The sequence below is a fragment of the Colletotrichum navitas genome (genome assembly GCF_030913465.1).
Source record: "Colletotrichum navitas strain CBS 125086 chromosome Unknown LY79scaffold_32, whole genome shotgun sequence".
Taxonomy (NCBI): Eukaryota; Fungi; Ascomycota; class Sordariomycetes; order Glomerellales; family Glomerellaceae; genus Colletotrichum; species Colletotrichum navitas.
Window position 1 is genome coordinate 222,075 of NW_026850578.1, and position 27,843 is coordinate 249,917.

Genomic DNA, 27,843 nt, shown 5'->3' on the forward strand with positions numbered 1-27,843 from the left:
CCAGTGACGTGTGCGGGGGGACTTTTTCCGTCACAGTTAGGGTCGTCCACCCCCAGGTCGTGATTTGGTCAGCAGACGCCCGACGACACATGCCTCTCCACCTGAGAAAATTGTTCCCTCACGCGCACATGGCGGCCGCTGTACTGTATTCGTGCCTGCCTCTCTATGCTGTGCATGCACAACTTGTACGTACCTTCTTTCCCTTACCTCAGGTTCATCCTACCTTAGGTAAGTAGGTAAGGTACCTAGGTACTCATTTTGTGCCATCTGAAAGTTCGGCAAGCACCCGAGCACCTTCCCCTTCCCGCGCATCGCTCGCCTGCCTCTGTTGTCGCGATGGGAAGGGAAGGGGAGGAACGAAGAAGGGGAAACAACGATCATTTAATCAATCAATCAATCAATCAATCAATCGTTGTGGCTGTTGCTATGACCGTGGCTGGGGATGTGGCTGTGGCATTCTTCATCGAGATCGAGATCGAGCACCATCTATCTCCACGCCTCTCTCTCTCTCTCTCTCTCAACTTCTCTGAATCTCTATCTCTCCCTCTCTATCTGCCATTACCCCACTTCTCGTCTCCCATCACCATTATCAAGGCAACCTTACCGACACCACCACCACACCATGGACTTCTTCCCGGTGGCTTGGATCCCAGACCAGATGAGGAGCGACATACAGGGAGGGTATTTAACAGTTCAGCTGACCATTCATCCTTGACACACGTTCGTCTCTCCTGCACGCTAGTCTCTAGACGACTCCAAACAAACTCAATGGCAGCAGACTAGCCGCCTGTCCCAGTCCATCGGATGCGGGGATCCTCTGAACCTGACTCTTTACCTTGTCCGATGCTGGCAATCATTGGAGAGGGGGAAAGTGTCGATCGCTGGGAAGAGCCCAGTCCCTCCTTCAACGCATCCATGAACCCTCGCCGTGTTGCTCCGTGGCTTGCGACGACTTCGGCATCGCTGTCCCCAGTCCATGTTCCTTGACCTTCCGGCGCCCGGTGGGGGTACTCGACGCGACGACGTTGATTAGCTGATGACCCCGAAAGTTGCGCTTGACCGCCGTGCCAATTTGCGAATGGATGCGATACCAGCCCGTCAATTCAGTTCCATCCCGAGTCTCTCCCCTTCCATCCCCCTCATATCGGGGGCCCCAGTCTTTCGTCGCACTTCGTCAAACTTCGAGCCCTTTCTTTTGTGGGCTTTCGCCCAACCTAGCGTCCCGGCACGCGGGCATTTCTTTTCTTTCATAAGCTCGCCGTTATCCCTTCTCCGCACAAAACACTCGACGAGCTCTCCAACGGCGTCTTTTCCTTTCCCCCCCTTCCATCACATCTACTAACTAATACCTCGGGGCCAAAGCTTCCCTCGCTCCTCCCCACACCCACGCCCTCCTACTCGCCTCATCGACCGACTCTGCGCAAACCACAGCCAACTGCGACAGAGCCGCGCGCAAGCACACACGCACGCGACACCTGCGCATCGCAGCACCGCCAGCCCCACATTTTTGTCGCTTTGCGTCGTCCCGTCACGATGGCGTCCAAGACAGCCCCCGAGGAGGACAATGTGGTCACCGCCGTCGACTCCGTCACCGACATTGGCGACCACTCGGCCAAGCTGGCCAGCACCTTTGTGCAGAATGCAAAGTCCGCCACGGACAAGGAGCACGCCATGACACTGGCCCAAGGCATCAAGCTGTACCCCAAGGCCATCGCCTGGAGCATCCTCATCTCCACCTGTATCGCCATGGAGGGCTACGACGTCAGCCTCGTCAGCAACTTCTATGCCTTTCCCCAGTTCAACCAAAAGTACGGCGTCCTCACCGCCGACGGCACCTACCAGGTCCCCGCCCCTTGGCAGGCCGGCCTCAGCAACGGTGCCACCGTCGGTGAGATCATCGGTCTCTTCATCAACGGCTGGGTCTCGGAGCGCTTCGGCTACCGCTGGACCGTCATTCTCTGCCTTCTGCTCGTCGCCGCCTTCACCACAATCTTCTTCACCGCCCAGAATGTCCAGACCCTGCTCGTGGCCGAGATTTTATGCGGTATCCCCTGGGGCGTTTTCCAGACCCTCTGCATCACCTACGCCTCCGAGGTCTGCCCCGTCGCCCTGCGCGGCTACCTGACCACCTATGTCAATTTCTGCTGGGGTCTCGGCCAGGAGATCGGTATCGGCGTCATCGTCTCCATGCTCGACCGCCAGGACGAGTGGGCCTACCGCATCCCTTACGCCCTGCAGTGGATGTGGCCGGTGCCGTTGGCCCTCGGCATCTACTTCGCCCCCGAGTCGCCCTGGTGGCTGGTGCGCAAGGGTAGGATCGACGAGGCCAAGAAGTCGCTGCTTCGCCTGACGAGCAAGGGCAAGGACTCTGACTTTGATGCCGACGAGACCGTCGCCATGATGGTTCACACCAACGCCCTCGAGGAGAAGATCACCGAGGGCGCCTCCTACCTCGACTGCTTCAAGGGAGTCGACCTGCGCCGCACCGAGATCGTCTGCATGGTCTGGGCCATCCAGAACCTCAGCGGCAACTCCTTTTCCAACTACTCTACGTAGGTTCTTCCCTTTTGTCTTTTTTTCCTTTTCCTTTTCCCGCATGACGCGGTCTGCGTGACGCGACGACACGACGACGCAGGTACTGACGTGCAAACCTAGTTACTTCCTCAAGCAAGCCGGTCTCTCGACCAGAAACTCGTACAACTTCGCCCTCGGACAGTACGGCATCAACATGGTCGGCGTCTTTGGCGCCTGGTTCCTGATGTCGTGGGGCATTGGCCGCCGCACACTGTACCTGTACGGCCTCTGTGGTCTCTGCAGCATGCTCATGATCCTCGGCTTCCTGGGCCTCGTGCCGGAGGAGCACCGTCAGCAGGGTGCGCTGGCGACGGGCAGCATCATGATGGTCTGGGCCCTCTTCTACCAATTGACTGTGGGCACCGTGTGCTACTCGCTGGTCAGTGAGCTGCCGTCGCGCCGCCTGCAGATCAAGACGGTCGTCTTGGGACGTAACCTTTAGTAAGCCAACCTCATCCCTCCCCGGCTCACATCACCCCAATCCGGTCAATAGGAAGCTAACCTTGTTACTCCCCCCGCAGCAACATTGTCGGCATCATTAACAATGTCCTGACGCCCTACATGCTGAACCCCAGCGCGTGGAACTGGCACAACTACACGGGCTTCTTCTGGGGCGGCATCTGCTTCCTCTGCTGCGTTTACACGTACTTTCGCGTGCCAGAGCCGCGCGGGCGCACATACGCCGAGCTGGATAAGCTGTTTGAGGAAAAGATCAGCGCGCGCCGATTTCAGAACACCAAGGTCAACGTGTTTGATGAGGACATTGACGAGAAGGCCATGAACAACTACCACCATCAGATCCGCGTGTCACATTCGGAGAAGGACATGCCGGTGTGAAGGGACCCAGATGAGAGGAGGAGGGGGTCCGTCCTCACTGGCGCAACACAACATATGTGCAGCGGTAAAAGACTGCACGCCAACAACCACCATAGCCTAAGCGCATGACGGATGGGCGACAACGTAATGCTGTAATGCACGTATGTAATTCTGACGATGTATATGAAATCTAGATGAAATATACCAATACTGTATAATCACTCACCCGATTCACTGTGCTGTGCGGCGCTTCCAATGCCTGTGAGACACACAAACAAAACAAACAAGACATGCATGGGGCGGCAAGAAGTCCGCCCTCCCCTCCGCATTCTCCCCCGCACGCCACTTGGGGGCCGCGGTAAAGAGGAGGGAATGTGGATATGGTTACCGGCGGCGGGAGAAAGCGGGAGGATTAATGTTCTAGTTTTGTCAGGGGAGGGGGAGGGAGGGTGGTCTTCGGGGAACTCGCCGTGCTTGGCTGCTGTTCCTCGGTGTCCCAACTACCGAATGCTTCTCAGGTCAACCGGCGGTTCGTTCTCATTTGGTTGGTTGGTTGGTTGGTTGGTTGGTACTCCCCGTTGGCAGTCCCATCATCCCAAAGGCGGCGGCTGGGCTGGGCAGAGTCGCACACCTTCGCCATCGACATTGAGAAATCCGTCTTCCCTGTCGGACCCCCCTCGGCCGTCAAACAAGCAACGATCTTCCATCACAAACATCATTGGCTCGCTCCCCTCTTCTGCAGACTGTGGGGGGATGCAGGTATTCCCCTGTGCGACAATGACCCGCGTTGCTACTCCAGCTTTCCCCCTCATGCTCCAACCCATGCTTCCCCAGGCCCATGCTTCCCCAGGCAAATCCCCTTCGTTTTCCGTCGTTTTCCTGTCGCATCCCATAGAAGTTCTTCTTCTTTTTCCGACTTCCCAACCTGCTGTCGCTGGCCTCTTTCCGACAGTGGCTATGGATGGCTCGGAGGTTCGCCGCCCGTCCGCCGGTCTGGCCAGTCCGGTAACTCACCATGCACGCCACTCTTCCTCAACTGCCTCGGCCGCCAGCCCCCGCGGTGAGTCAAGGAAAAGGAGCTTCGGCTCCGCAGAAAAGCACTCTACTAACTCGGACGAGCTCACCGGCCCCGCGGCCAACCGCCGCAAGTTGCAAAAGGTCAGCCGGGCCTGCGACTTTTGCAAGCAGCGCAAGGCCAAGTGCAGCGGTACAGTCCCCTGCGATAAGTGCACCCGCAAGGGCCGCACCTGCGTCTACGACGCCAAGTATTCCCGCGGGAGACCCCCGACCCCGCCGCCGTCTTCGGCCGTCTGGTCTACCGGGTCCAATACGGGAGCCTCTCACCGCGGCTCTGTGTCTGTAGCCGGCCAGGAAGAGTCTGCCGTCCTGTACCAGACCACCGAAACCGCCGAGCGCAATGCCGACCCCCCATCATCGCAGCTGCTGCTTAGCCAGGTCCGCGACAGGCAAGGGCCGGCATCACGAGCATCGCCCGAGCTCGGCATGGCGGAGATCCAGGGCCAGATCTTCGACCCGACCTCGGGCGTGACGTTCCTGCACAGGGCGTGGAAGCGGCTATCGAGACACGACAGCAGCATCGTCTCGGCCGAGCTCAACGCTTCGACTGAGAGCCAGCCACTCATGCTGGCCGGCGACAAGCCCTTGCCTTCCATCACGGACGAAGACATGGCCAACCTCACGCTCCCCGACTCCAAAGAACTGCAGACCCTGCTGGGCCTGTACTTTGACGTGTGTATAGCGACGTACCGCGTCCTCCACCGCCCGTCCGTTGAGGCCTGGCTCAGCGTCATGGTGGACAACCTCCGCCGAGGCAGGCCCGTCTGGCAGGACATTGGCCGCAGCAAGGCGTCCATCGTCCTCACGGCGCTCGCCGTGTCCACTGCTCACCAAGAGAAGTCCAACGGGCTCGACTCGCAAGAGAACGACATCATGTCGCTGGCCAAGAGCGACCGGCTCTTCTGCGTCGCCCTCCAGCTGTCGGAGCGGGAGACCGGGCTTCCCCGGCTCGAGTCCGCGCAGTGCCGCCTGATCCAGGTTTTATACCTGCTCACCACTTCGCGGATGAACCGCGCCTGGTACACGTTCGGGAACGCCCTGCAGATCATCTCCGCCCTGGGGATGCACCGCAAGACGGCGAAGAAGCGGCACCTGACCGCGGGGAGCGCCGACTTTATCCAGGCGCAATGCCGCATGCGGACCTTTTGGACGGCGTACGTGCTGGACAAGTATCTGGGCGTGATCCTTGGCCGGCCGCGGCATTTCCACGACGACGATATCGACCAGGAGTACCCCGACAGGATCGAAGACGAGGATATGACCGCGCAGGGACCCGTTGAACGGTCAGAGGAGCATATGGACTGCCACATTGACGCCCTGATATTCCACGTCAAGTGAGTACTATTTTCGAGGCCAGCGTGGCGGGGGTCTCCCTTCATTAGTAGATGCTGACGCGTGAAACCAGGATCGCGCGAATCATCGGCAACACATCAAGGGAGGTCTACTCGATCAAGCCCATCTCTGAACGGGAGCGCGTGGCCGCCGCCCACCGCCTGAGCGAGGAGATACACGATTGGCGGGCCAGCCTGCCCCCCCATCTCGGCTCAATCCGGCCGTCGATGCTCATCCCGAGCTTCCGCCGCCAGGCGACGGTGCTGAGGCTGGCCTACTCGCACGCCATAATGCACGCGAACCGGCTGTTCCTCCTCGGAAACCTGAGCTCCGGTAGCGAGGCGCAGGTGGTCGAGTGCATCGAGGCCGCGAGGACAGTGCTGGAGACGGTCGACGGCATGGCAGCCGAGGGCCCCATCTTCCACGCCTTCTGGTGGACGCAGTACGTCACCTTCTGCGCGCTGCTGGTGACGTACGTCTGGGACATCCAACAGAAGCGGCGGGGCCTCCCAGTCGAAAGCGTGGGCCGGGAGAGGCACGCGAAGCTCATGGACCTGGCCGAGCGCTGCCAGACACACCTCGCGCATGCCACGGCCTCCAACTCGCCGAGCCGTCGATACGCCATCGTCCTCGAGGAGTTCCGGACGGAAGGCCTCGGCCAGGTGGCGCGGAAGAGCCAGGCGCCGGCCGCGCAGCCACAACTGCCCCAGCAGGCGCCGCCGCCGCCCCGGCAGCAAAGTCACGAGAATCAAGAGGCATTGATGGCTGCTGCGGACGGGTTCGGGTTCGATCCCGCCTACGCCGCTGACGGGCCTGGGCCGGCCGAGCTCATGGGCCACGGAGACGCAGGGCTGTTGGGGTTCAGATTGCTGGACGAGTGGCAGACGACGGACTGGTTGGAGCTCGACTCGTCCGCCTTTGGTCCGTACATGGACATTGACGCGAACCCGCTCACTTGGATGCCGGATATTGGCGAGTGAGATGCTAGGTCTATTGTATACACACACATAACACACACACACACACACACATATATATATATATAAAAGAAACAAAAATAAAACAAAAAACCAATGATTTCAAGATGGACTAAATGGTGAACTTTTTCAAGTTCTCAGGCCCCGTCTCTTGCGCGACGCGCTTGGCCTCCTCCTCCCCTAACTCCTGGAAGACGTCAAAGCCCCATCTCGTCTGCCAGTCGAACCTCTTGTTCTTCTCGAGGCCGTTGAGCTGCTGAAAGACGTCCGCCGGCAGCTCCCGGACCTGCAAGTTGGACTCGAATGCGGCCGGGGGTGACGCTCTTGGGCAGCACCACGGTGCCGCGCTGCACGCCCCAGGAGGCGAGGAGCTGGCCGCCATCGATGCCGAGCCGACCGGCGAGCTTACCGACCAGCGGGCCGTCCACCGTCCGCGGCTCGCCCGTCTGGTTGTTGCCGAGCGGGGAGTAGGCGGCCAGCTGGATGACGACTTACACGGGCCAGTGCATCAGGAACAGGTCCAGGTAATCCGTGCCCAGGCCCCGGAGCGTCTTGTCCACGCCGGACTCGACGTCTTCGGGCGCGTGCTTGGTGTTCCACAGCTTCCCGGTGACGAAGATGTCGGACCGCGGCACGCCGCTCTTGCGGATGCCCTCGCTGACCTCCGCCTCGTTGCGGTAGATGGCGGCGCAGTCGATGTGGCGGTAGCCGGAGCGCAGGGCGGTCTCGACGGCGCGTTCGACCTCGTGCGGCCCGGCCTGCCAGGTGCCGAATCCCACGGCGGGGATTTCCGCTCCCGTGTTCAGGGTGAAGTGCGTGGCGAGAGGCATATTGAGGGACAAAGGGGGGGAGGTTATCTTCCGTACATTAGAGTTAGTGAGGGACGTGGGGGGAGAAGTAGATGACTTGATAATAGTGATTAATGAGCAGCAAGAAAGCGAGATAATAAATCAGCCCAAGTCACTTGGCCGGTTTGCTGCCGACGATGATGCTTCATCACCGCGGAGTCCATCATCGCGGAGTTTCTCATCTCATCGGGGAGTCTCTCACCGCGGATGACGGATTCTTATCCTCGAGTCCAGCCACACCCCTGCTTGGCGTGTCCAAATCCGTGCGAAATCCGTCGCCCAAACTCGAAAACGCGGGGAACCACGCGTTTCGTCCTCCCCACCAACGGAGACTTTACCCCAGATCTTGTCACCCGTCTCGCCGTCACCGCCAACCAAAAGCGCCCACTCGGTTGGTTACCATGGATCTGTGAATCAGCAGGGCGGAGAACGGATCACCGGCAACGGAATGATGGCCACTGACCTAAGACGCGGAAGCCCGCCGTCAGTCTGTCAAAAGGGGCGGAGGTGGTTGTCGATAAGAACCCACCGTGTCCCTCCCGCTCACACTTTGGATGAAATCAAGTCCATCGCTAGCCGCCATGAGTCCCCCTTCTGTATATGGTCCGGCGAGCGCGACGCTCCCGAGCAGCTCCGGCTTAGACGCGAACCCCCTCGCCCACTCGCCCGTAGTGGCCGCCCAATACTCGGATGACGATGACAGCACCATCCAGACGGTCGACGAGCTGGTGCGCCGACGGGCCCGGGCCTATCCGGACCAGGTCATCGTCTCGTACCCCTCGTCAGGCATCACGTATGTCGATTACACGATGAGGCAGCTCGACGTCTTCGCGTACCGCGTCGCCAAGGTGTATGAGCAGCGCATCCCGAGCAGGCTCACGTCCGATGAGAAGCCGACGACTGTGGCCGTCATCGGTCCCTCCAACTTCGACTACCTAATCAACATGCTCGCCTTGACCAAGCTCGGCCATACAACGCTGTTCCTGTCGACGAGAATTTCACAAGAAGCGATCGAGTCTCTCATCACCGTCACTGGCGCGCAGTACCTCCTGGCCGACAAGAGGTATCTTGAGACGGCCGAAACGGCCAAGCTGACGGTTCCGCATCTCGATGTCCTTGAGATCGCCGGCCAGTCGACGTTCGACTTCCCCATCGAGGTGCACGCCGACACTCGTCTGGACTACGGGCGTGATCTCTCGGTCGAGACAAACAACTTGGTCTACATCATCCACTCCAGCGGTGAGTTTTAACATGCCACGTTCTTGCGTCCGAGCCGTGCTAAAGTGACCCTTCCAGGCTCAACCGGTCTGCCGAAGCCCATCTACCAGACCCAAAAGTCGGCCATTCACAACTACTCGAGCAGTATGAATATGAAAGCCTTCATCACCCTGCCTCTGTACCACAATCACGGCATCTGTAACTTGTACCGGGCCGTCCACGCCGGGAAGCCCATCCACCTGTACAACGCTGACCTCCCTTTGACGCGGGAGCACCTCAGCAGCGTCATGCGGAAGCACAACTTTGAGATCTTCTACGGTGTGCCCTACGCGCTGAAGCTCCTCGCCGAGATGGAGGAGGGCATGGACCTGCTGCGCCAGCTCAAGATCGTCATGTACGGCGGCTCGGCCTGCCCCGACGACCTCGGCGACGCGCTCGTCAACAACGGCGTCAACCTGGTCGGCCACTACGGAGCGTAAGTCATAACAGCTCTCCCGGAAAGGGGGGCCTTTGTGTGCGCATATCTGACGTCTCTTGCAGAACCGAAGTCGGTCAGCTCATGACGTCTTTCCGCCCGCCCGGCGACAAGGCGTGGAACTACGTCCGCGAGCACGACAAGCTCGCGCCGTACTTGAAATGGATTCCGCGCGGCCCGAACCTGTTCGAGTGCTGCGTCCTGCCCGGCTGGCCCGCCAAGGTCGCCACGAACCAGGACGACGGGTCCTACTGCACAAAGGACCTCTTCGAGCCGCACCCGACGATCCCCAAGGCGTGGAAGTACATCGCCCGGCTCGACGACACCATCGCCCTCGTCAACGGCGAGAAGTTCAACCCCGTGCACATGGAGGGCACGATCCGCTCCAGCAAGCACGTCACCGAGTGCGTCATCTTCGGCGTCGGCCGGCCGTTGCTCGGCGCCCTCATCGTCCCGGCCGCGGCCCTCGCGGACAAGACGGACGACGAGATCCTCGAGGTCGTCTGGCCCGTCGTCGAGAGCGCCGGCCGGTCCGTCGAGGCGTACGCGCGCATCTCCAAGAACATGATCAAGCTGCTCCCGCACGACTGCGCCTACCCGAGGACAGACAAGGGCAGCGTCATCCGCCAGGCCTTCTACAAGACGTACGCCAAGGACATCGACGAGGTCTACGACAACGCCGACGCTGGCGACGGTGACCTGCGGAAGCTGGGTCTCCCCGAGCTGAGGGACTTTATCCGCGAGGGACTCGTTCAGACGCTCTCCAAGAAGGTCCAGCTTGACGACGACACCGACTTCTTCTCCCTTGGCCTCGACTCCCTCCAGGCGATTCAGATGCGCTCCGACGTGCTGAAGACTGTTGACATTGGCGACAACAAGCTCGGCCTGACCGTGGTCTTTGACCACCCGTCTGTCAACAAGTTGAGCGCGTACCTGTACGGTCTCGTCACTGGCGAGGATGTTGAGGCTGAAGTCTCCATCGAGAGCGAAATGCGCGGGTTAATTGAGAAGTACGGGGACTTTTCTTCCATAGAGTCAGCACCTAGGTCATCGATCGTAGGTCCCATCCCATATTCTGTCTGTCCCTTTATTATGTCTGACTTTTCCCGATAGGTCGTCACCGGCGCAACCGGCTCGCTCGGCGCCCACATCGTCACCAAGCTCGCCGCCGACCCTACCGTCATGACCATCTACTGCTTCACTCGCGCCGGCTCCGACGTCGAAGCAGCCCGTCGCGTCAAGAGCTCGCTCATCCAGCGCCGCCTGTACCACGCCCTGCCGGCCTCCTCCCGCAGAAAGCTCGTCGCGCTGGCCGCCGACCTGGCCGATCCCAAGCTCGGCCTCGCCGAGGAGGCCTACGCCCGGGTCAAGCAGGACCTCCGCCTCGTAATCCACGCCGCCTGGTCGGTCAACTTCAACATGCGGCTGTCTAGTTTCGAAAAGAGCAGCATTGCGGGCGTCAACCACCTCATCGCCCTCTGCAAGCAAGCCGGCGACGCCGCAACGGGCGGTTCGTCGCCCGCGTCGTTCAACTTCTGCTCGTCCGTCAGCACCGTCGTCCGCGCCACGACGACGCCCGTCCCCGAGGCCGCCCCCGAGCTCGAGTGGGCGCAGGGCATGGGCTACGCCCAGTCCAAGGTCGTCGCGGAGCACCTCTGCGCGCGCGCCGCCAAGGCCGGCATCAAGGCCCGCGTCCTGCGCATCGGCCAGATCGTCGCCGACACCCGGCACGGCGTCTGGAACGCGACGGAGGCCATCCCCCTGATGCTCCAGTCGGCCATCACCATTGGCGCCCTGCCGAGGCTCCGGGAGACCCCCTCGTGGCTGCCGGTCGACACCGTCGCCCAGGGCGTCGTGGACATCTCCCTCTCCGACGCCGACGGTGTCTTCGCCAACGTGACCAACGCCAGGATGTTCAGCTGGTCCGACGACCTCCTCCCCGCCCTCAGGGCCGCCGGCCTGGAGTTCGAGGAGGTCGAGCCGAGGGAGTGGATCCGCCGCCTCCGCGCCTCGAACCCGGACCCGATCGCCAACCCGCCCATCAAGCTCGTCGACTTCTTCGCGTCAAAGTACGACAAGGACGAGTTCCCGCCGTCCAAGACGTACGCGACGGACAACGCGCGCTCGCTCTCGCCCGCGCTCGCGCAGGCTCCCGTGCTGGACCGGCAGCTGGTCGACAACTTTGTCAGGTACTTCAAGGCCAACCACTGGGTCGGGAAGAACCAAGGCGCCGCCAGGACGGTCGTCGTGGTCGCCGGCCCCTGCGGCAGCGGGAGGTCGACGCTCGCCGCCTCGCTGGCCTCTTGGCTCGGGGCCCCCTTTGTCGAGGGCGACTCGCTGCACTCGAAGGACGCCACCGAGAAGATGGGCGGCAACGTCGCCTTGACGGACGAGGAACGCTCGGCGTGGCTGAGCCGCGTCGGCCGCAGAGCGGTCGAGGCCGTCGAGGAACTCGGCTACGATTCCGTCGTCGTCAGCTGCTCGGCTCTGCGGAAGTCGTACCGCGACGCGCTGAGGGGCGTGGTCGAGAAGCGGGACGGCGTGAGGATCTTGTTCCTCGATCTCCAGTGCGATCCGGACACGTTGGTCGAGCGGATCAGCGGGAGGAAGGACCACTACATGCTGGCGAGCATGGTCGAGGGGCAGGTTGAGGTGTACGAGGCCGCCGGTGCCAGCGAGCTGGACGTTCTCCCCGTAGAAGCGGAGGGCAGGCCGGAAGAGGTCTTCGAGGAGGCCCAGTGGCTGCTAGGTCAGATGGGAGTTAATTAACCTCTAGAACTCAAAGCATTGTAGCGGAAAATCGGCGTTTGGGGTATTATAGAAACTATGCTAGCCAAGATAATCGCTTTCTTATATCAGCGAAACAGATACAAGTATGCGTTTGCTACAGATTGCACCTCGGGACCCTCATGCAGACGTAGCGTTCGCCGCCCGGGACGGCGATTTCCCACAGCAAGAGCAGAACCCCCCGCGCTCCCGGTGCATGACCCATCTTGAGAAGTCTCCGCCGGCCTCTACCCCTTTGAACGTGTAGGTGAAGTAGGACCGATAGGTGATGCACGCGTGCTGTTGATCGCCTGCGTGCTTGGAACGCCCCAGTTCGACTCCTATGCCAGGGCAAGCCGCGCACTGGCCGAGGCCCCCGTGGGGACACCTCCAGCGATGTAGTTTTGAGCAATGGTGGCAGAGATACGTGCAGTCTCGAGTCCGTTGCAGGTCTTTGAGAAGTAAGTAGAGGAACCCGGCGATCTGTCTTTCGTTGCTCTTGAGGTTCCGGAGCGTGCTCGAGAAGAGAAGGCCGTAGAGTGGTTTGCACGTCAGAGCCAAGCACATGGCGGACTCCGTGGGGAGGTGTGAGGCAATCTCCAGTACGATATCTGGGATCTGGCGGAGAAAGAGAGGCAGCTGGAGCAGCGAGGGTGCCTCGGACCCGAGGAAGGCCGTCCCTGGCGACAAGGCGTCTGTTATCGTTGCGGAACTCATTTGGGCCGGTGAAGGAGTCATGATGGTTGATGGGGACTCCGAAGCCAATCGCTTGCGACCTTTCTTGGGGATGGACGGCCGGTGTGTCTCCTTGAGCACGGCCGGTCGCCCGGAGATGTCTTCTCGATCGATTGCGTCTGTGTTGTTTCTTTGACGGTTTGGCACGGAGAAGGATGCTCTGACACGCACCATGATTTAAGATGGGAACGTGCGTATAAGAAACCCACGGTCTGTGGTTACAGTACCAACGGAACGGGTTGCAAAACTCTCGGAAACATACACATGGTTCTTTGATTCTCTGGTTCCCTCCAACTTACATCTGCGTTCCGAGACATCAAGGGCCCTGACGGATTGTTGTGTTTTCAGTCACATTTTCGTTCTAATAGACTAAATTGAGAGACAAGCTAATCGTTTTGTCGCTTTCAGTTGGAAGTAGATGGTGGATTGTTGGAAGGACTATAGATGGGTTGATGCATCAACAAGACGTGGTTGTAAAAGGCATGAATTCTCTAAGTCTAGTGGTCTGGCTAGCTGGGAATGTGGCCAGTTATATAGACCTTCTGGCAACTGACTCATGCGTACGAATACAGTTGGAATGAAATTCGGACATGGACACATATTAACCTACACAAATTTCATTTTCATACAGGCCCGAGCTATAGTTGAACCTATTGAACCTTGACTGTGAAGTCCGAACACCGGCGGCCAAAACTCTGTGAATCGTAACTAGGGTTGCGTGCAACTCCCGCAGCCTAGTGCAACCTTAAATTATTGAATTCTTCTCTCTTCCAGCACCGTACACCTAACTATGTTATGACTAAGAATGGTATGTGATGAGATAAGTTGTATCATAGCGTGCCGAGACCCAGGTTCTTTCTGAGTCAGGTTCGTCTGGTCATGTTCCTCGTCTGGTCGAGAATGGAGATCTGCAAGTATAGATGCCACGGAAACGTTGCTTGTGAATCCAATCCCTCCTGCCTACGGCGGCCGCGGTGGTTGGCATTCGATATACTTGATGTTTGACCCGGACTGACCCATCCCCTCAATCCCACTTTCTTCCAGCGGGCCCTGCATCGGAGTTGACGAAGGCTAAGGTAGAGGAGGGTCACACACACACTTCATATCACGCAAGAGATGGCTGCAATACTGTCCAAGCTCAAGATGATGGTCTGGACATCAGCCGCCTATGACACTCCGGACCTCAAGCTCCGACGAACACGCCTTGAAGCCCGTTGTGGTGCCGTAATCTGATGCCGTCTCGGTGTTCATAAGTGCCCTCTGAAAACCGCCCGGATTGAGGCGGGCAATCTAGTAGGCAGTGTGCGTGTAATAGCCAAGCAGGGTGTCTTTGGTGGCATGATAGCTGGTGGCTGCTCAGCCCTTCGTGATGGCGAGCTGAGAGATATAATGAGCTGCCAAGAGAGAGAAATGCGTCTTAGAAATAGGGGAACTAACTTTGGTGATATGCGTAGAACAATAACCAATATAGCTAGCGAGCTAGAGAAAGAGAGAGGGAATGCCCCTGTCGATTCAAGTCCGATAACACATGGCGGAACAAATTTGAGAACATGAATGGTGATCAGCTATATTTCATTTGATTATCTACGCTACAGAATATGGTAGAAGTAATAAACTAATCTCGTGTCAACCGTCGGCAACTCCTCAGCTACTTCACCCCACTTAAGGTTTTCTCTCCTTTTGGGTCAAGGAGTGTCGATCTTGCAAGTGCTCGTCATGACAGGAACTGCCACCTGAACCTGTTCAATTAGGTTTATCAAAGATAAAATTGCCCCTGTTTGGAGTATACATGAGTTATTTCTATCCAGTACCTTTGTGTGTTTGTGGGGGGGGGGGGGGGGGGGGGGCATTGCAGTCTTTGGTGATCGCTGTCTTGCAGGAGTCACGATGGATGACTGTTCGTCGTGGGCATGTCATACACGACCACAGGTGTCTCTCCAATGAGAACCTAGTCTCCGAGAATGGTGGGGTGATTTCCAGAGTCTTGGTAAACCCCACATTGTAAGGCTTAACTTGAGTATCAACATCCAGACGTAAACCATAAGTAGAGCGTTCTACTTGTCAGTACGACTGTTCTCGATGGATTTGTATTTGATGAGACGTCAAGACATTACATTCGGTTGCTGACCTTGCTGCTGCGATGCACCGAAAGAGAATAGGTCAAGTTGATACAAAACAAAATTGGCATTATGGTTCCAATTGCCATATCTGTTTTCTCATTTTTTACATGAGGGCATCAGCGAAACCCTCACGCACGCTAGCCAAACAGCTTCATGCAGGGTTATTGATGTCAAGATCCGAATATTCCAGCATTCTTTAGTTTACCTTCACTTGTGGAGCAAGTCGCCTTTTTTGAGACACCCCCAAAACCTGCCGATCGTGCAGTGATGGCGAAATCCGAAATGAGAGGACCGGTGATAGGTCTATTTCTTTGTGTTCTGTCTGAACTCTATCGAGTCTCCATGGTATATTGCCTGTTACAGCAACCTGGGATGTGTCCAAGACGCAAATAGTCATGATCTTTGGCAATAGTAGTTACTTGTTCCGGACGGCAAAAGATACCGCAGTGAGCACATCATTGAACATTTAAGCGCGTTAATGATCATAAAAGTTCATACTACGTAGTTGTTCTCCGCTAGTTTTGAAAACGTTTGAAGCCTCTCGGGATTTCTATTGAAGACATCCTAAGGAATGCCAGTCACTACAAGTCTCCCAACGTTATAAACCCACCCATCTGCCCTCTAGGTTCCCGATCTCGCCTTTCGCTACCTAACAGCATTCCGTCCACGCCAAATCCATTCGCTTCAGAAACCTAGACTTTTGTTTAATCACTTTTTTTTCGTTTATCACTCAGGTGAGCAACCTCGTATTATATTTCAAAACCTGGTGTTTTCGTTTCTATTTGCTGCTGAACCACTAACACGAGCAACCTCGCCATCCTCTCTCTTCTCAAACCATCAATCGGGTTTTGACTCAAAGGTGGCAGCTGGTTCAGCCCCTCTCCCCTTCTTTCTCTTCTATTCTCTTCGTACTTCTAACGTAAGCCACGAGGGCTAACTAGACTAGACTATTACAACAATGCAATTTACGACTATGTTTCCTGTCTGTGCTATTCTGCTGCCACTGTTGCGGCCAGTACGCGGAAATGCCGCAACTTGCATTTTGATGATCTGGCAATTTGTCTATGTACAAAGAACAACGATGAGAGCACCTGAGTATATGGAGTTTGTAACGTTGGGTCCTTTCCTTTGGAGCGGGATTGTACCTGTCCCTATGGGTTTGACATTGTATGCAGTACCTTGTGTACCGACTAGTACAACATAGATCTAGACTAAAGCCTTAACATACATACACAGTATGATCTTGTCTACTTAAATGTTGATTTGGGCTACTCTTAACTAAAATGGGATGGAAAAAGTACCATTTTCGCCGCGTACTCGCCTGGCCGCGAAGCTGCCCGACCGATTCAACAGAGCCATAAACGTTGGTACGCCAGTCACATTCTCGTCGTGTGGTTCGTCGCAAACATGTTTGACCTTATTCAACAGTACCATAATCACCGGTACATCAAAGCACGGCCCATTAGCAACTCTGTTGTCTCCAACGTTCCAGTGCCCAGTCGTCGTTTGCCCCATAGTTGAAGTGAAATCTGATTCGGAAGTTGCTCTGAATTAGCAGTTATTATATACCGTATCAAATGATTGAAAAATAGCACAGGTCAGAGGTGCCGCGTATCAGCTTTTTACATATTCTGGCATTACACACGTACCGGGTGGATTGCACTAGACCGCTTATGGGGGTTCAGAGCGACTATATCCACCGATAAGGTGGAAAACAGAAGAATGAAGGGAGGGTTCTTGATCCTGGAATTGCAATATTTAGACAACGAAGACAATTACTGGCCTGGAAACGTGAATCCGTTGCTGCAGCTGAAGAAAGGCCATCGGGGTAGTTGGTTTCGAGTATTGCTTCACTTCTTCTTGAGCCATCTTTCAAAATGCACAATCTCATTAACGTTTCGTTTCATTTACTCTACAAACAGGAGTCGGGGCGCGGAACAACTCAGAAAAACGGTCATGGCCACTACCAGCACATCAAAGACCAGCTAGAGGACGACGTCCCACAAGTCAGTTGCAACTATTTCAGCAAGTCCTCTACGTACAGCAGTCAGTGCCCCAGATTCTGGAACGTATTTGAGCCAGCCAAAATCGGTCCTACAGCAGCAATCGTCAAATTGACTTTTCAAGTCAGGCGGTACGATCCAGCTGATAAGCATCATTAAGCGGAAAGACTTTAAAGACGTTAGAATTATTCTTTCAGTGTGACATCACGACTCTCTGTGACAGTACACCCATCACGAATATCGCGAATGGGCAAGGCTTCGGGTGCTTTCAGCCCTAAAATTGTTGCATAGACAACGTAATTCACTCCTAGGCTGGCCCCTGACTATGGGACGAGTGCTATCGTAGCGTGCTGTATGCAACTGAGACATCGGGGAAACTCCCGATGACAGGACGATTGTGGCCTTCTGTGAGATCTCGACCGGCCTGCACGCATATCCGGCCCAAGACGCCGCGGCTGTTACGTTCAACGCGGTCACAGATAGGCTCAAGCACAACAAGGACACACCTATCACCATGTAGTTTAACCTTCAACAGCTTCACCAACGCACATCACGTCATCTACAAGGAGGCCCTGGCCTCCGCCCCGCGTGAATGGTTGTGTCCGGCAGCGGCTCCGCCGGTAGGGGCACAAAATTCACCGCTGATCCAGTGCGGCTCGTTGGACAAGACCAGAGATTGGCTGAGAACCTCGAAACGGCCATTACTAGCGCCGGTGCCGTGCTATCGGCTTCTGACGGGTTGGGTTACACTTCATCCGACCTGTTCGTCAAGCTCTTCCCAGGACTCCCCAAGTACGGGCGGTGAACCTTGTTCAGTGTTTCTCAGCTTCAATGGCTGACATGACGAAGCAGGTTCGCCAGGGCTGCTTCTTCACGCATCTGGGCATGGTAAGATCATATCAGAGATCCAAAATGTATAGCACTCAAATCGCGTGGGTTGAGATGTTTGGGGTGAACGGAAACGTCGGAACTTCCAACGCCGGCGGCCTGTTCGTCGCCAATGGGCTGCCTCTGGACAAGCTTTCATTTTCCCAAGGCTCATACTCGAGTTTCCAGTACCTGGTCAATTCCCGCGCCGAAGCGACAGTCTTCTCCGTACACTTATTTGAGGATGTGCAGGCGTCTCTAGATCTGGTATCTCAAGATCTGGTGGATAAGGGCAAGGCGTCATAGTGCAGGATTTGCGGTAGCAAGATGAACATCTACGTTAGAGCGGGTCACTAGTACAATGAAGCGCTATTCAGATTGGAGAGAAGAGATGAATGGAGTTCCGTCGGAACGTACTGACCACCGACACGACTAAGACGACGGTGATCTTAAAGTCGGGAGTCGAGATGTCGATACCGAGCGTCTTGAGACGGCCGAACGAGAATCTCCTCATCAGAGGCGAAGACAGAGTGAAGCTGGTGAGGATGGGTTTGGGACCTGAAACGGCCGTCCCATGAAACTTGAAGAAGATGGGCTGGCGACAAGCATTGAGGGCAGCATCTCAATGATGGTGATGGAATTGCTGGGACTGGGCGAGAGTTGCGATGGCGCGAGCCAACAGAACGATGCGCCCTTTCGAAATAAAGCATCGGTCAAGTGAATCCAGCGTCTCATTGTGAGCGTCAGATGATGTGATGAATGTATGCGATAGCAGTCCACACATACCGTCTGTCTGATAAAGCTCTTGACTCAGGAGCAGCTCTTAGATGACTGGTTCAATAATCTCAACTGTCAAATGTTGGAAAACAAGCTTCAAGAGATACACTCATATTGCAGGTGACTACGGAGTAGCCGTAGACTTAGCCTTGTGCCGCCACCATTCGAGAATGACGGGAGGTTCATAGCGAGGCAACCTTGATTCGTCCCTTGCAGGATGCATAGAACCCACGGCCTAGAAGTGGCTCGGAAACAGAATGCTCCCACCCACACTCTCCAGCTTCTCCATGTGTGATTCGGCAGTGCGTCCATGACCAGCCCTACTTCGCTCTGCTCTTCCATATTGGTAGCAAAGTCATGCAACTCTAAAGAGCGATGGCAAACTGTACGTAGGTAGTACACCAACTACTGCGTGTGGTGGCGTTGCTGTCCACACCACCTCTTCCTTTTTTTGGAACTTTGGCTGAGAAACAAAATCGAGGCTCCGGGTAGCGCGGTTTTGGGTTTCCTTGGCATCTTCTTGGCAGCACACATCAAACTTGCTTGCAGCGTCCTAGCCTCAAGGAGCGCCGCAGGTCTTTTGCATCCCTCCGGCCTGGCGACTCGCGCGTGGCTTGTTGGGCGCGGGCGAACCCTTCATCCTTGACACTGGAAGTTCGAGAAAGCTTTGTCTCGATCGGTTTGAAGAGGGCGATTGATCTCCAGCAAGCACCGCGGTCGCGGAAATGCAAATCATTGTGTCTCAAGGCCCGGCAGGATAATCTCTGTGGTGACGGTTGCCCACGCCACACCACACCACACCAGACCACATTACACCACACCACATTACACCACATTGTACAATACCCTACCCAGCTGGTTTTCACGGAACTCTGCCCGGCGGAATCGGCCGAAGATGGATGGGGGGGTAGGGGCCACCATGTCGGTTCCCGGCCCCGAGGCGGAAGCAAATCACAGAAAGTGGTAAACGGAGGCCTTGGCCACGTGGAAAGCCTGCGCAAGCGCTCTCTTCTTCGCTATTATGCCGGGTCGAGACTTGGCCAGAGTCGGTGTCAAATGTGCTGGTGTTGACGACCACTAGGCAAACTGATAAGAATAGTCTCCTGGGCCGTATGAAGGCCGGATATCATAGGCTGTTCAGCCCTAAGCAACTCGAGGAACTCGAATAGCCCGGGCCTCAATGCATATGCAGAGGCGAGCTCGCACGAACCAGAACAGCCAATGGACGCCTTGTGTGCGTCCTATGCTCTGCTACTGCGTATGTGAACCTCCTTGGGCAGAGACACCGCCACTACACTCGCCTTCCCAACACGAACACACACACACACACACACACACACACACACACACACACAAGCTTAATCTATTTTGGCTCTTCCAGTTGGGTGGTGTCAAGTCTGTTGCGGAGGATTCGGATGTCGCTTAACGAGTCAAATGCTGCCCCCCTTCACCAAGGAACGGCTGCGGCCGCGCTGTTTGGTCGCCTCCCCCAGGGTCTAAGCGTAACCCCTCTTCTTCTGTACTTTGCCAGTCCGTCTAAAGCTGCCATGTCTTGCCGGGACAGCAGCCAGCCGATGGTCCCTGTTCAGATTTCTCAGTCCTCAGTCTCCAGATCGCGGAGCACCGGAACGGAACCAGCCATATGGCACATTCTGCCCGTTGTTGCTTCATGCCGGGGTTCGTCAGGCGGGGGTGCACAACACCAAGAAACGCCTGGTGGTGTATCGATGCACCTGACGACCACCGAAAGCTCATGCATTTACGCCAGGCATCATGCCCAGAGGGGAATGACGGGATCAGCGAAACGATGCGAAAACCCTATACGAGGTGGTCTGCGATACTGGTAGGTGACTACTGTGTAAGATGCCCCCAGGCGGAACCAGCCTCTCCTGGCTTGGAACATGGAGTTAGTTTTTGCTCTTGGTCCTCTGTTCCTCCGCCCTTCCTACCCCCGGATCCCGGCTGCTTCCTCGTCGCCTCCCTCCACTCCCTGGGTTGTCGAGTCACGCTTTTCTGCCGGTCCAATGGGAAGAAAAAGATCGCTGCCAGGGACAAGGAGGAGGGAGTGTTGAAGCTTGCCCTGGCGTGCCTGGAACTAGTGTAAGCGCTAGCTTCCGTCAGGTGTGAGGGATGCTTGTCCTGCCATCGCTGCATGCCGCAAGGATTCTGCCTCCTCAGCGGCGGTGATCTGCACACGTCCAGATTGGGTATCCCCATTCGCAAAACATAAAGAAACAGGTGCTGAGCCGCAGCCGCGGCGACCGTGGAACTGCATAAACTAACCAACATGACATCTCAACTTGCTGCTACTAGTAGGCGTATTCACTGCCGTTAGCTGTCGAGGCATGCAACAATTCAAGGGCCTTCTGGTTTCGGGATTGAGATGATGGCCAATATGAAGCCCTCTGCATCTCACATCTCACTTAACCCGCGGTCTCTCCGCCCATCGCCCACTTGAGAGCCTTTCCAATAAGGACGAACGTGCAGAAACGGCCGAGCGCCAGTTATTAAACAGCGGCGATGCAGGGCACAGCTGTCATATCACACCACCCCGGGCCATTCTTCCCGAGGGCCCCTCGCACGGCCTCACAACTCACCTTCTAACGAAGGGGGGGGAGGAAGGGTGTTTGGTCTGTGGGTGGGCTTTGTTGCATGCTCTCATCTCGAGGCGGGCGCCGGATACGGACGTGGCGCAGAACCTGGAACATCTTCAACTCCCAGGGATGCGCGACCAAAACGTTTCCCGATCTGCGACAGTGTTTCCCAAACCCTTAACCCGTCTTCCATCGAATGGGAGGGGGGGTTGGGTAGCCGGGATGCGATTGGTCCGTAGGCCAGAGCCGCTACCCCTGCTTTCCTCCATACAGAGCTTCTGGATGATTTCTCATGGGTGACGGCACAGTTTCGAACCAGTCTCCATCACAACATGCGGTTGTACTCGCCCGTGTTTGGCCTCATCTTTTCTGGCCCAGATTCTAAACGATATGCTTGGGGTTGAGCTAGTTCTTACGAGCTTGAACGAAATTGAGCTGGAGACTGGGGGGGAGTACCGGACGGCGGAACGTGCCTGCAATGCTTGATGCGGCTATTCTGGTCGCCGTCATGTATGCCCGCGTCTGGTTTTTGCATAGTTGAAGGGCCTCGAAATGGCGGTAGTCTCGAGTACAAAAGCGGCCGATAGTCCCTCCCCAACCTATTCTCATCTCTTCTCATCATCAGCAACAACAGCTTCAGCTTCCAGCAGTCTCTTCTCTCTTTGAGTTTACCTTCTTTCCTCCGGCAGGATACTACTCGTTACAACTCCTCTGGTTAGGAGCCCTATCATTCAGAAAACAGTCAAGATGTCTCTCAGAACCGTTGCTGCCGCTACCATCATCGCCGCCGCCAACCTGGTGGCTGGCCACGGTGCCATCATTGGCGCTGTCGGCCCCGCCGGCGGCACCGGCATGGCTCTTGGTGTTGATCCCAGTACTCCCCGTGACGGCACTCGCGCGCGGCCCTTCCAGACTGATTCCACTCGCTTCAAGGGCGCCAACGCCGACACCTTCGGCCAGACCACCGGCGGCGGCGAGAACGATCTCGAGGCCGGCACCAAGGCCATCATGGCCATGACTGGCGACATGCTTCCCCAGGTCACCCCCGGCAGCACCCTCGAGATGACCGTCCACCAGGTCAACGCTGACGGCGGTGGTCCCTACGACTGCATGATCAACGCCGACGCCTCCGGTACCTCCTGGACCAACATCGACGTTCCCGTCACTATCCCCGGCCAGAACTCGCGCAACCGCGTAAGTGTTTTTTTTTTTCTTCGCTTCTCAGGCATCACAGGAACACGAGCTAACAAAGAACAGGAAGGTGCCATGACCGACTATCCGCTCAAGGCCCAGATCCCCGCGGATCAGACTTGCACTGGTACCGTCGCCGGCCAGTCCAACGTCTGCTTGGTCCGTTGCCAGAACGCTGCCCGCGCCGGCCCCTTCGGTGGTATCGTCCCCGTCCAGATGGCCCAGACTGGCAACACAGCGGCCGCCGCTCGCCGCAACTTGGCCCGCGCCATCAGCGAGACTGAGCGCCAGTTCAAGCGCATGATGAAGCGCGCCGTCGAGGCCGCTGAGATGGCCGATGACGAGGAAGATGAGGAGTAAATAAATACAATCGTTTGCACATATTCTAAAGGTTAGGGCGGAATGGGTGTATCAAGAATTGATATGTAACAGTACTGGATTACTGGTAATGAGACACGACTGCCTGCTCTGCTGGAGTGTGGACTTTCTTTACTTTTTTTCTTCTTTTTTTCTCTTGAAGTGCTTCGCAGTGATTGTTCATTATTTCCACACTCGCCACGCCAGATGAAAATGCGCTGAGCAAACCTAGACCTCCCGTAGAGTCGGTTCAAGGATTTCCAACTTCTTCACCTCGGGAGTCGTCAACTCTCCCCACTCGCGGGTAGGTCACACGACCTGTCGTTGTGTTTGTTCGTGTCCGAATCCGAACATACACCAAGAGCAATCACTTGAAAGTCTAACACGCGCCTCCCACAACCCCGCGCGGTTACCTACCCTGGGGACCCAGGCGCTGCGGCACCCGGGACCAAAGACCTACAGCACTAGTCCGATTCTTGGTCCTCTGAACGTGAAACGAAACTGCAGCTGCGCTGTCACGGACCAGACTGAAACATTGTTTACTGTTGAGATGGGATACACAGACATAAGGTTCATTGGTTCCTGAACTTCCTGCGGTAGAAGGTCCACCATCCGGAGCCCATCTCGTCATATCGGGGATTTTGGTCCATGACATCCTAGCTCCAATCTTTCGATGAAAGATACCCTAAGGTTGGGCATGGGCAACTATTGGTTGCCTAATAGAATATAGATAAGGTTTCGCCTCTACGGATGTTTCGGTACCAGACACTCACTCAGCACTGAGCCCGCATGACAGGGGTGTCGGCTGACGGGAGGGCGCAGAGTCCCGAGCCCTTCTATTGAGTAGTCTGATCTCTTAATTGCTCGCCAAGAAAACTTGACGGCTTTTGATGTTGAGTTCGAGAAGGATTTTGCGTTGGGCCTTAAGGCCAACTTGATTTCTATTCGTGGAGCCGCGTCTCGGGCAATTCTATACAACAAGACAAAGCATCACCGTGAGCTGTGTTGCGTTGTGCTGTGTTGTATCAACGGACAAGTCATGCCATCGGACTTACCAGCGGTGCTACCTTGACGGTGAGAGGGGTGAGTGGGGGACCCGAGGCAAGAGATAACATTCTCGTACTTTGAAAAGCGGCTAGGGTGTACATGTCAGGCCCTCCCCGCAAGGACATAGTCTCTCGAAAATGATAATTACCAAGGAAAAGGTTTACAATGGATGTAGTCAGTCACCTGGCGAGCCACTGCCCCGCAGAACTTACAAAGTAATCGCTGGCCTATCATGAAGTGAATGTCGTCGTGTTAAAGCAGGTTTAGTCACCTTCGCATGGTGTGACGCTGACGCCGTGAGGTCGCATTAGCGCCATCAGAAAGCCGGGAGTCTGGTTTTACCTCTCTCACTGGCAGTTGGCAGATCGACTTGAAGGGTTCGCTTGATGATAGGTAGTGTTGATCCGATTATCAGCGTAGCCTCGGCAAGCATTCGACGAGCGGCCAGCCGCATGGAGTCGGAGATCTCGAGGCCTGGATTAATATACACCGGCTGCTGGCTCCCATGGCCTGGCAGGGTGTTCACAACAAGCCTACGCGTTGGACCAATCCCTTCATTGGCAATATTTTCAGCCACACAGTTGCGTGCAGCCATGTTGTGTATGATTAGCATCCCAATCAACAAGATTAGCGAGATGGTGGCGCTGCACTAGAAAGCCGTTGCAAGTTACTGTCATTTGCCCTATTATGTATAATACAGCGGCTAAATCGACAAAGCGTCGACCTGATAGTCCAAAAGCTGTGACTAAGTAATGGTACTGGATGTAAATAAACAGACATAACCGAACACTGGAGTTCGTAAAATGGTATGCTACCCTAATGGTTTATATGAAGTGAAAGCCCACCAAAGTCGGGAGGCGGCTGGCTCCTAAAAAGACATCGACTTCTGGCGATTTCATGACGTAGCTAGACGTAGCAGGTTGCAAAGCCCCCATCTCGTAGAGACGGGGATGAAGTCGTAACATCAACATGTTTCTTGTAGCTCGTTGAATCTACCACGCAACGAGACTTGCGAGCAGAAACCCGACCACGAACACCGCCCTCGAGCTGCCTCCCCGTTGCGGCGCGGCGTTCTCGCCCGTCTGGGCGGCTCCAGCTCCCGATTTGGTGCCGGTCCTGCTTCCGGTCGCGGTCGGCGTGTAGTCAGCGGCAATGCCGTCGATGGGGTGCGCGTAGGCCTGGGCAGGCGTCGTCGAGGCCGCCCACGCGATCGTCGTCGATAGTTCCCGGTTGTTGTAGACGGTGACAGTGGCCGTCTTGCCAAGCTCGAAGTTGCTGTAACATGTGCCGCCGTAGGCGGGGCGGTCGGTGTCGATAGCCGAAGAGGGCGCGGCGAAGGTGAAGCCTCTGTTTTCCTGTCGCGTTAGCACACCGGCCTTGTCATCTATCGATATGTTGGACGAGAGGCGTGACGTACGATGCGCAGCAAGCGATGTAGCCGTTCGTCCAGGTGCTGGTCTCGGTGTTCCAACCGTCCGGGCACACCAACGGGCTCATGTAGGGGGCGACGGAGCTAGAACTCGATATGACGGACTCGTATCCGCCCAGCCATTCCGTTGGGTAGCATGACGAGATGGTCTGGTTGGGCAGGGGAACCGGCTCATTGATCCAGATCTTTTCGAGGGCGCCGACCAACATGGTCAAATGGTTCTCGGTGCATTGTGCGGGTGCCGTGAAGGTCGTCGTCAAGGGCACGGCCGGGATGGTGGGAGTCGCGTGGGTGCTTTCCGCAAGTCTAACAGGCATCTTGGCGTTTTGATATCTACGATATCCTCGTCGTCCGGTGTGAGTTGAAGAGAGCGGACTGAGAGCGAGACCGTCGTTCGTCGACCCAACGAGCGTAAGGACTTGGTCGCGGAAACGAGCGTGAGTTAGTCGATCAAAAGAGTGACAGGTCGGTCGGGATCGCACAGGAAAACCGTAGATCTAGGGACCGGAAAGGAGAAGGGAGAACCAACCAGCGGCCGGGGGCGCATGGCAAACAAGCAGGTGTTTTATTGGAAATGTTCCTGGTTGATGGATGTAACCCTCTTCCCGGTTTGGATGCGTAATCACCGTCTCCATTTAGTTTCGCCATTCAGTGGGCCCGAATGCCCGCCGTCGTCTTGCCGGACAACTCCCGTAATCTTCTTGGCCTTGTCATTGAAGTTGGTTCATCGTGATCTTCCCGGGATTGACAGAGTTTCTTCCACCCAGAGAGCCATTCACATGGCTGCAATCTAAGCTTAACTTGCTTATTCCCCGACAACCGCAAGAACGCTAGCGTCCGTGGTGAGGTTCGTCACCCCTCGTATATGTCGACTGTGTGCAGCCGTGATGTGATGCATTTCGATTCTTTTGCCACCTGCTGGGTCCTCCTCGTTAACCAATCTGCTGTGCCACATGACCGACCCTCTTTAAAAGCGGCTTCAGGTTCCACTAGTGACGGTGAGCCCCTGGCCAAACATGGCATAGATTGCAACATAACAGCGGAGAAAGGGGGGGGAGGGTAACGGGCTGATAAACTCCCGTCACACGAATCAAGAACGTAGAGCTAAACTACCTCCACACGAATCAGAAACACCAATACAGAGAGAGGCGGTGCCCAGTGGCCTATGATGACGGCGCTTATTATGTGTACCGGTAGTCTCCTTGAGCGGCATGAGCAACGTACGAAAGGTCTGGACAACGTTCGACTCCGCTATTTTTCTTTTGCACTACTATGTACGGATAGTAGTATCATATCCGTTCCTTGGCAGAACCGGGTCAAGGAATGTATTCGCATGTCCCCCCTCCCCCCAGTATCTCTCGGCATGGGTCCAACAAAGCTTGACGGACCGTGCGGACAAACTACCTAAAAGGACCTAGAAACCCAGATTAGCGTCGCTCTCGGCTGCAACTCGCATGTCTCGGGAACCCACATGTCGCCTACCCACTGGGTGTTGCATGCATACCCATGTCTTGTCCTTTGTTGGTTCTCGCGCTATTGTTGTCGCGGGTAAACGAACACAACCCAGACGTTGAAACGGACGACGTCCGCTTACTTTCGGACTCCCAAGACGCTTCTGGGGCTGGAGCATATCTCAGGTTGGATTCAGGGCCATGTATATCATTGCCCAAAGGGAGGCTTGGGGAGTTATCCATGGCGGTCCTTCTTAAGGTCGCACAGGTAAACACAGTCGGAAAAACACAACATAAGCATCATGCCCGACAATGGGTTTTCAATCACATCTCGCGGCCGTAGGCCTGCATTATCGTTGTTATTGTTGTCGATCCTCCTAAATTGAACCTATACGGTGTGGAAATGTCATTGGAGCTGGCAAGGGGCTAAGATTCAAAGAAATATAGATAGCTCCTTTTTAACTGGACAAGTTCTAGATAAGAATCGAAGAAAAAGAAGCAACCCCGAATTTCTTTTTCTCCAAGTCCGGGCTCGGCTCTTCATTTCGTTTCTTCCCGGCCTCGTGTTCAACAGAGTGGTCCATGCAAAATCGGATTCCGATGACGTCTCGATAAAAATCTCTCGAATTCTCCACAGACATGGATGACGACGTAGTAGTATCTCGGTATGCGGGGAAGCAAGTTAAATAAATTGCCCAGGTTCCCACTTTCTCTCTTTCGCTTGTATGTCCCAATGGCTGCCAGTGGATTGCGGTATCTAGAGAAACCACCATGGCGTCTCTCTTCCAGACCACAGCAAGAAAGTTATATAGTGGAGGCTTACTGCGAAAGGGCATATGGAATTCCTCCACTTCATTAGTGCGGTCGCTGCGAAGACCTGCGTGGTGTTGAAGGCGTTTGATAGTGATACCAGGACGAAAGTATTTTGTCCCGTTGTGGAAGCATTGTCGACCGACAATGCATTGTCAAGCCTCTGGCGTACACTAACCGAATATGAAGACAAGTCATCTTTGGCCAAGAGATCTGGACTTGTTGTACCCTGATCTTCCTCTCTTGGCGAAGGCTTGACACGCTTGAGCCGCGCGCCACGGTTACCACACCTGGATTCCCAGTCGGTGAAGAACCAATCGCGATATGGCTTCAATGACTCGTAAAACCGAGAAAAAGCTCAAGGCAACCGTCGATTCGT

The 27,843-nt window shown here is 55.9% G+C and overlaps 12 protein-coding genes across 12 annotated transcripts; 8 read left to right on the top strand and 4 right to left on the bottom strand.

Moving 5' to 3' along the window:
- Positions 1 to 214: 214 nt before the first annotated feature.
- Positions 215 to 1,001, top strand: LY79DRAFT_221600 (uncharacterized protein). Its single transcript, XM_060551613.1, has 2 exons — positions 215 to 720; positions 779 to 1,001. The coding sequence occupies exons 1-2, from the start codon at positions 337 to 339 to the stop codon at positions 917 to 919; spliced, it is 525 nt and encodes a 174-aa protein (XP_060413825.1). The 5' UTR covers positions 215 to 336; the 3' UTR covers positions 920 to 1,001.
- A 392-nt stretch (positions 1,002 to 1,393) lies between these two features.
- LY79DRAFT_221602 (alpha glucoside transporter) lies at positions 1,394 to 3,603 on the top strand. The gene is made up of 3 exons (XM_060551614.1): positions 1,394 to 2,552; positions 2,656 to 3,015; positions 3,096 to 3,603. Exons 1-3 carry the CDS (start codon positions 1,534 to 1,536, stop codon positions 3,409 to 3,411), a joined length of 1,695 nt encoding a protein of 564 aa, XP_060413826.1. The 5' UTR covers positions 1,394 to 1,533; the 3' UTR covers positions 3,412 to 3,603.
- A 304-nt stretch (positions 3,604 to 3,907) lies between these two features.
- Positions 3,908 to 6,852, top strand: LY79DRAFT_555040 (fungal-specific transcription factor domain-containing protein). The gene is made up of 2 exons (XM_060557895.1): positions 3,908 to 5,801; positions 5,873 to 6,852. Exons 1-2 carry the CDS (start codon positions 4,144 to 4,146, stop codon positions 6,777 to 6,779), a joined length of 2,565 nt encoding a protein of 854 aa, XP_060413827.1. The 5' UTR covers positions 3,908 to 4,143; the 3' UTR covers positions 6,780 to 6,852.
- A 36-nt stretch (positions 6,853 to 6,888) lies between these two features.
- Positions 6,889 to 7,771, bottom strand: LY79DRAFT_703841 (NADP-dependent oxidoreductase domain-containing protein; the record flags this gene model as incomplete). The annotated part of the gene is made up of 2 exons (XM_060564976.1): positions 7,272 to 7,771; positions 6,889 to 7,213 (listed from the first exon to the last, which is right to left on the bottom strand). Exons 1-2 carry the CDS (start codon positions 7,604 to 7,606, stop codon positions 6,889 to 6,891), a joined length of 660 nt encoding a protein of 219 aa, XP_060413828.1. The 5' UTR covers positions 7,607 to 7,771.
- A 434-nt stretch (positions 7,772 to 8,205) lies between these two features.
- On the top strand, positions 8,206 to 12,086 carry LY79DRAFT_670031 (male sterility protein; the record flags this gene model as incomplete). Its single annotated transcript, XM_060563726.1, has 4 exons — positions 8,206 to 8,863; positions 8,921 to 9,317; positions 9,383 to 10,373; positions 10,431 to 12,086. The coding sequence occupies 4 exons, from the start codon at positions 8,206 to 8,208 to the stop codon at positions 12,084 to 12,086; spliced, it is 3,702 nt and encodes a 1,233-aa protein (XP_060413829.1).
- A 138-nt stretch (positions 12,087 to 12,224) lies between these two features.
- On the bottom strand, positions 12,225 to 12,821 carry LY79DRAFT_670032 (uncharacterized protein; the record flags this gene model as incomplete). The annotated part of the gene is made up of 1 exon (XM_060563727.1): positions 12,225 to 12,821. One exon carries the CDS (start codon positions 12,819 to 12,821, stop codon positions 12,225 to 12,227), a length of 597 nt encoding a protein of 198 aa, XP_060413830.1.
- A 3,994-nt stretch (positions 12,822 to 16,815) lies between these two features.
- On the top strand, positions 16,816 to 17,746 carry LY79DRAFT_659610 (uncharacterized protein; the record flags this gene model as incomplete). Its single annotated transcript, XM_060562747.1, has 3 exons — positions 16,816 to 17,072; positions 17,462 to 17,529; positions 17,592 to 17,746. The coding sequence occupies 3 exons, from the start codon at positions 16,816 to 16,818 to the stop codon at positions 17,744 to 17,746; spliced, it is 480 nt and encodes a 159-aa protein (XP_060413831.1).
- Positions 17,747 to 17,772: 26 nt separating this feature from the next.
- On the top strand, positions 17,773 to 18,114 carry LY79DRAFT_590536 (uncharacterized protein; the record flags this gene model as incomplete). Its single annotated transcript, XM_060561167.1, has 1 exon — positions 17,773 to 18,114. One exon carries the CDS (start codon positions 17,773 to 17,775, stop codon positions 18,112 to 18,114), a length of 342 nt encoding a protein of 113 aa, XP_060413832.1.
- A 3,812-nt stretch (positions 18,115 to 21,926) lies between these two features.
- Positions 21,927 to 22,730, top strand: LY79DRAFT_516239 (uncharacterized protein; the record flags this gene model as incomplete). The annotated part of the gene is made up of 2 exons (XM_060554793.1): positions 21,927 to 22,373; positions 22,437 to 22,730. 2 exons carry the CDS (start codon positions 21,927 to 21,929, stop codon positions 22,728 to 22,730), a joined length of 741 nt encoding a protein of 246 aa, XP_060413833.1.
- Positions 22,731 to 23,420: 690 nt separating this feature from the next.
- Positions 23,421 to 24,369, bottom strand: LY79DRAFT_659612 (uncharacterized protein; the record flags this gene model as incomplete). The annotated part of the gene is made up of 4 exons (XM_060562748.1): positions 23,421 to 23,697; positions 23,783 to 23,862; positions 23,987 to 24,001; positions 24,117 to 24,369. 4 exons carry the CDS (start codon positions 24,367 to 24,369, stop codon positions 23,584 to 23,586), a joined length of 462 nt encoding a protein of 153 aa, XP_060413834.1. The 3' UTR covers positions 23,421 to 23,583.
- Positions 24,370 to 24,766: 397 nt separating this feature from the next.
- On the bottom strand, positions 24,767 to 25,412 carry LY79DRAFT_590538 (uncharacterized protein; the record flags this gene model as incomplete). The annotated part of the gene is made up of 2 exons (XM_060561168.1): positions 24,767 to 25,121; positions 25,192 to 25,412. 2 exons carry the CDS (start codon positions 25,410 to 25,412, stop codon positions 24,767 to 24,769), a joined length of 576 nt encoding a protein of 191 aa, XP_060413835.1.
- A 1,139-nt stretch (positions 25,413 to 26,551) lies between these two features.
- LY79DRAFT_555050 (uncharacterized protein) lies at positions 26,552 to 27,182 on the top strand. The gene has a single exon (XM_060557896.1). It carries the CDS (start codon positions 26,710 to 26,712, stop codon positions 26,995 to 26,997), a length of 288 nt encoding a protein of 95 aa, XP_060413836.1. The 5' UTR covers positions 26,552 to 26,709; the 3' UTR covers positions 26,998 to 27,182.
- The last annotated feature ends 661 nt before the right edge of the window (positions 27,183 to 27,843 follow it).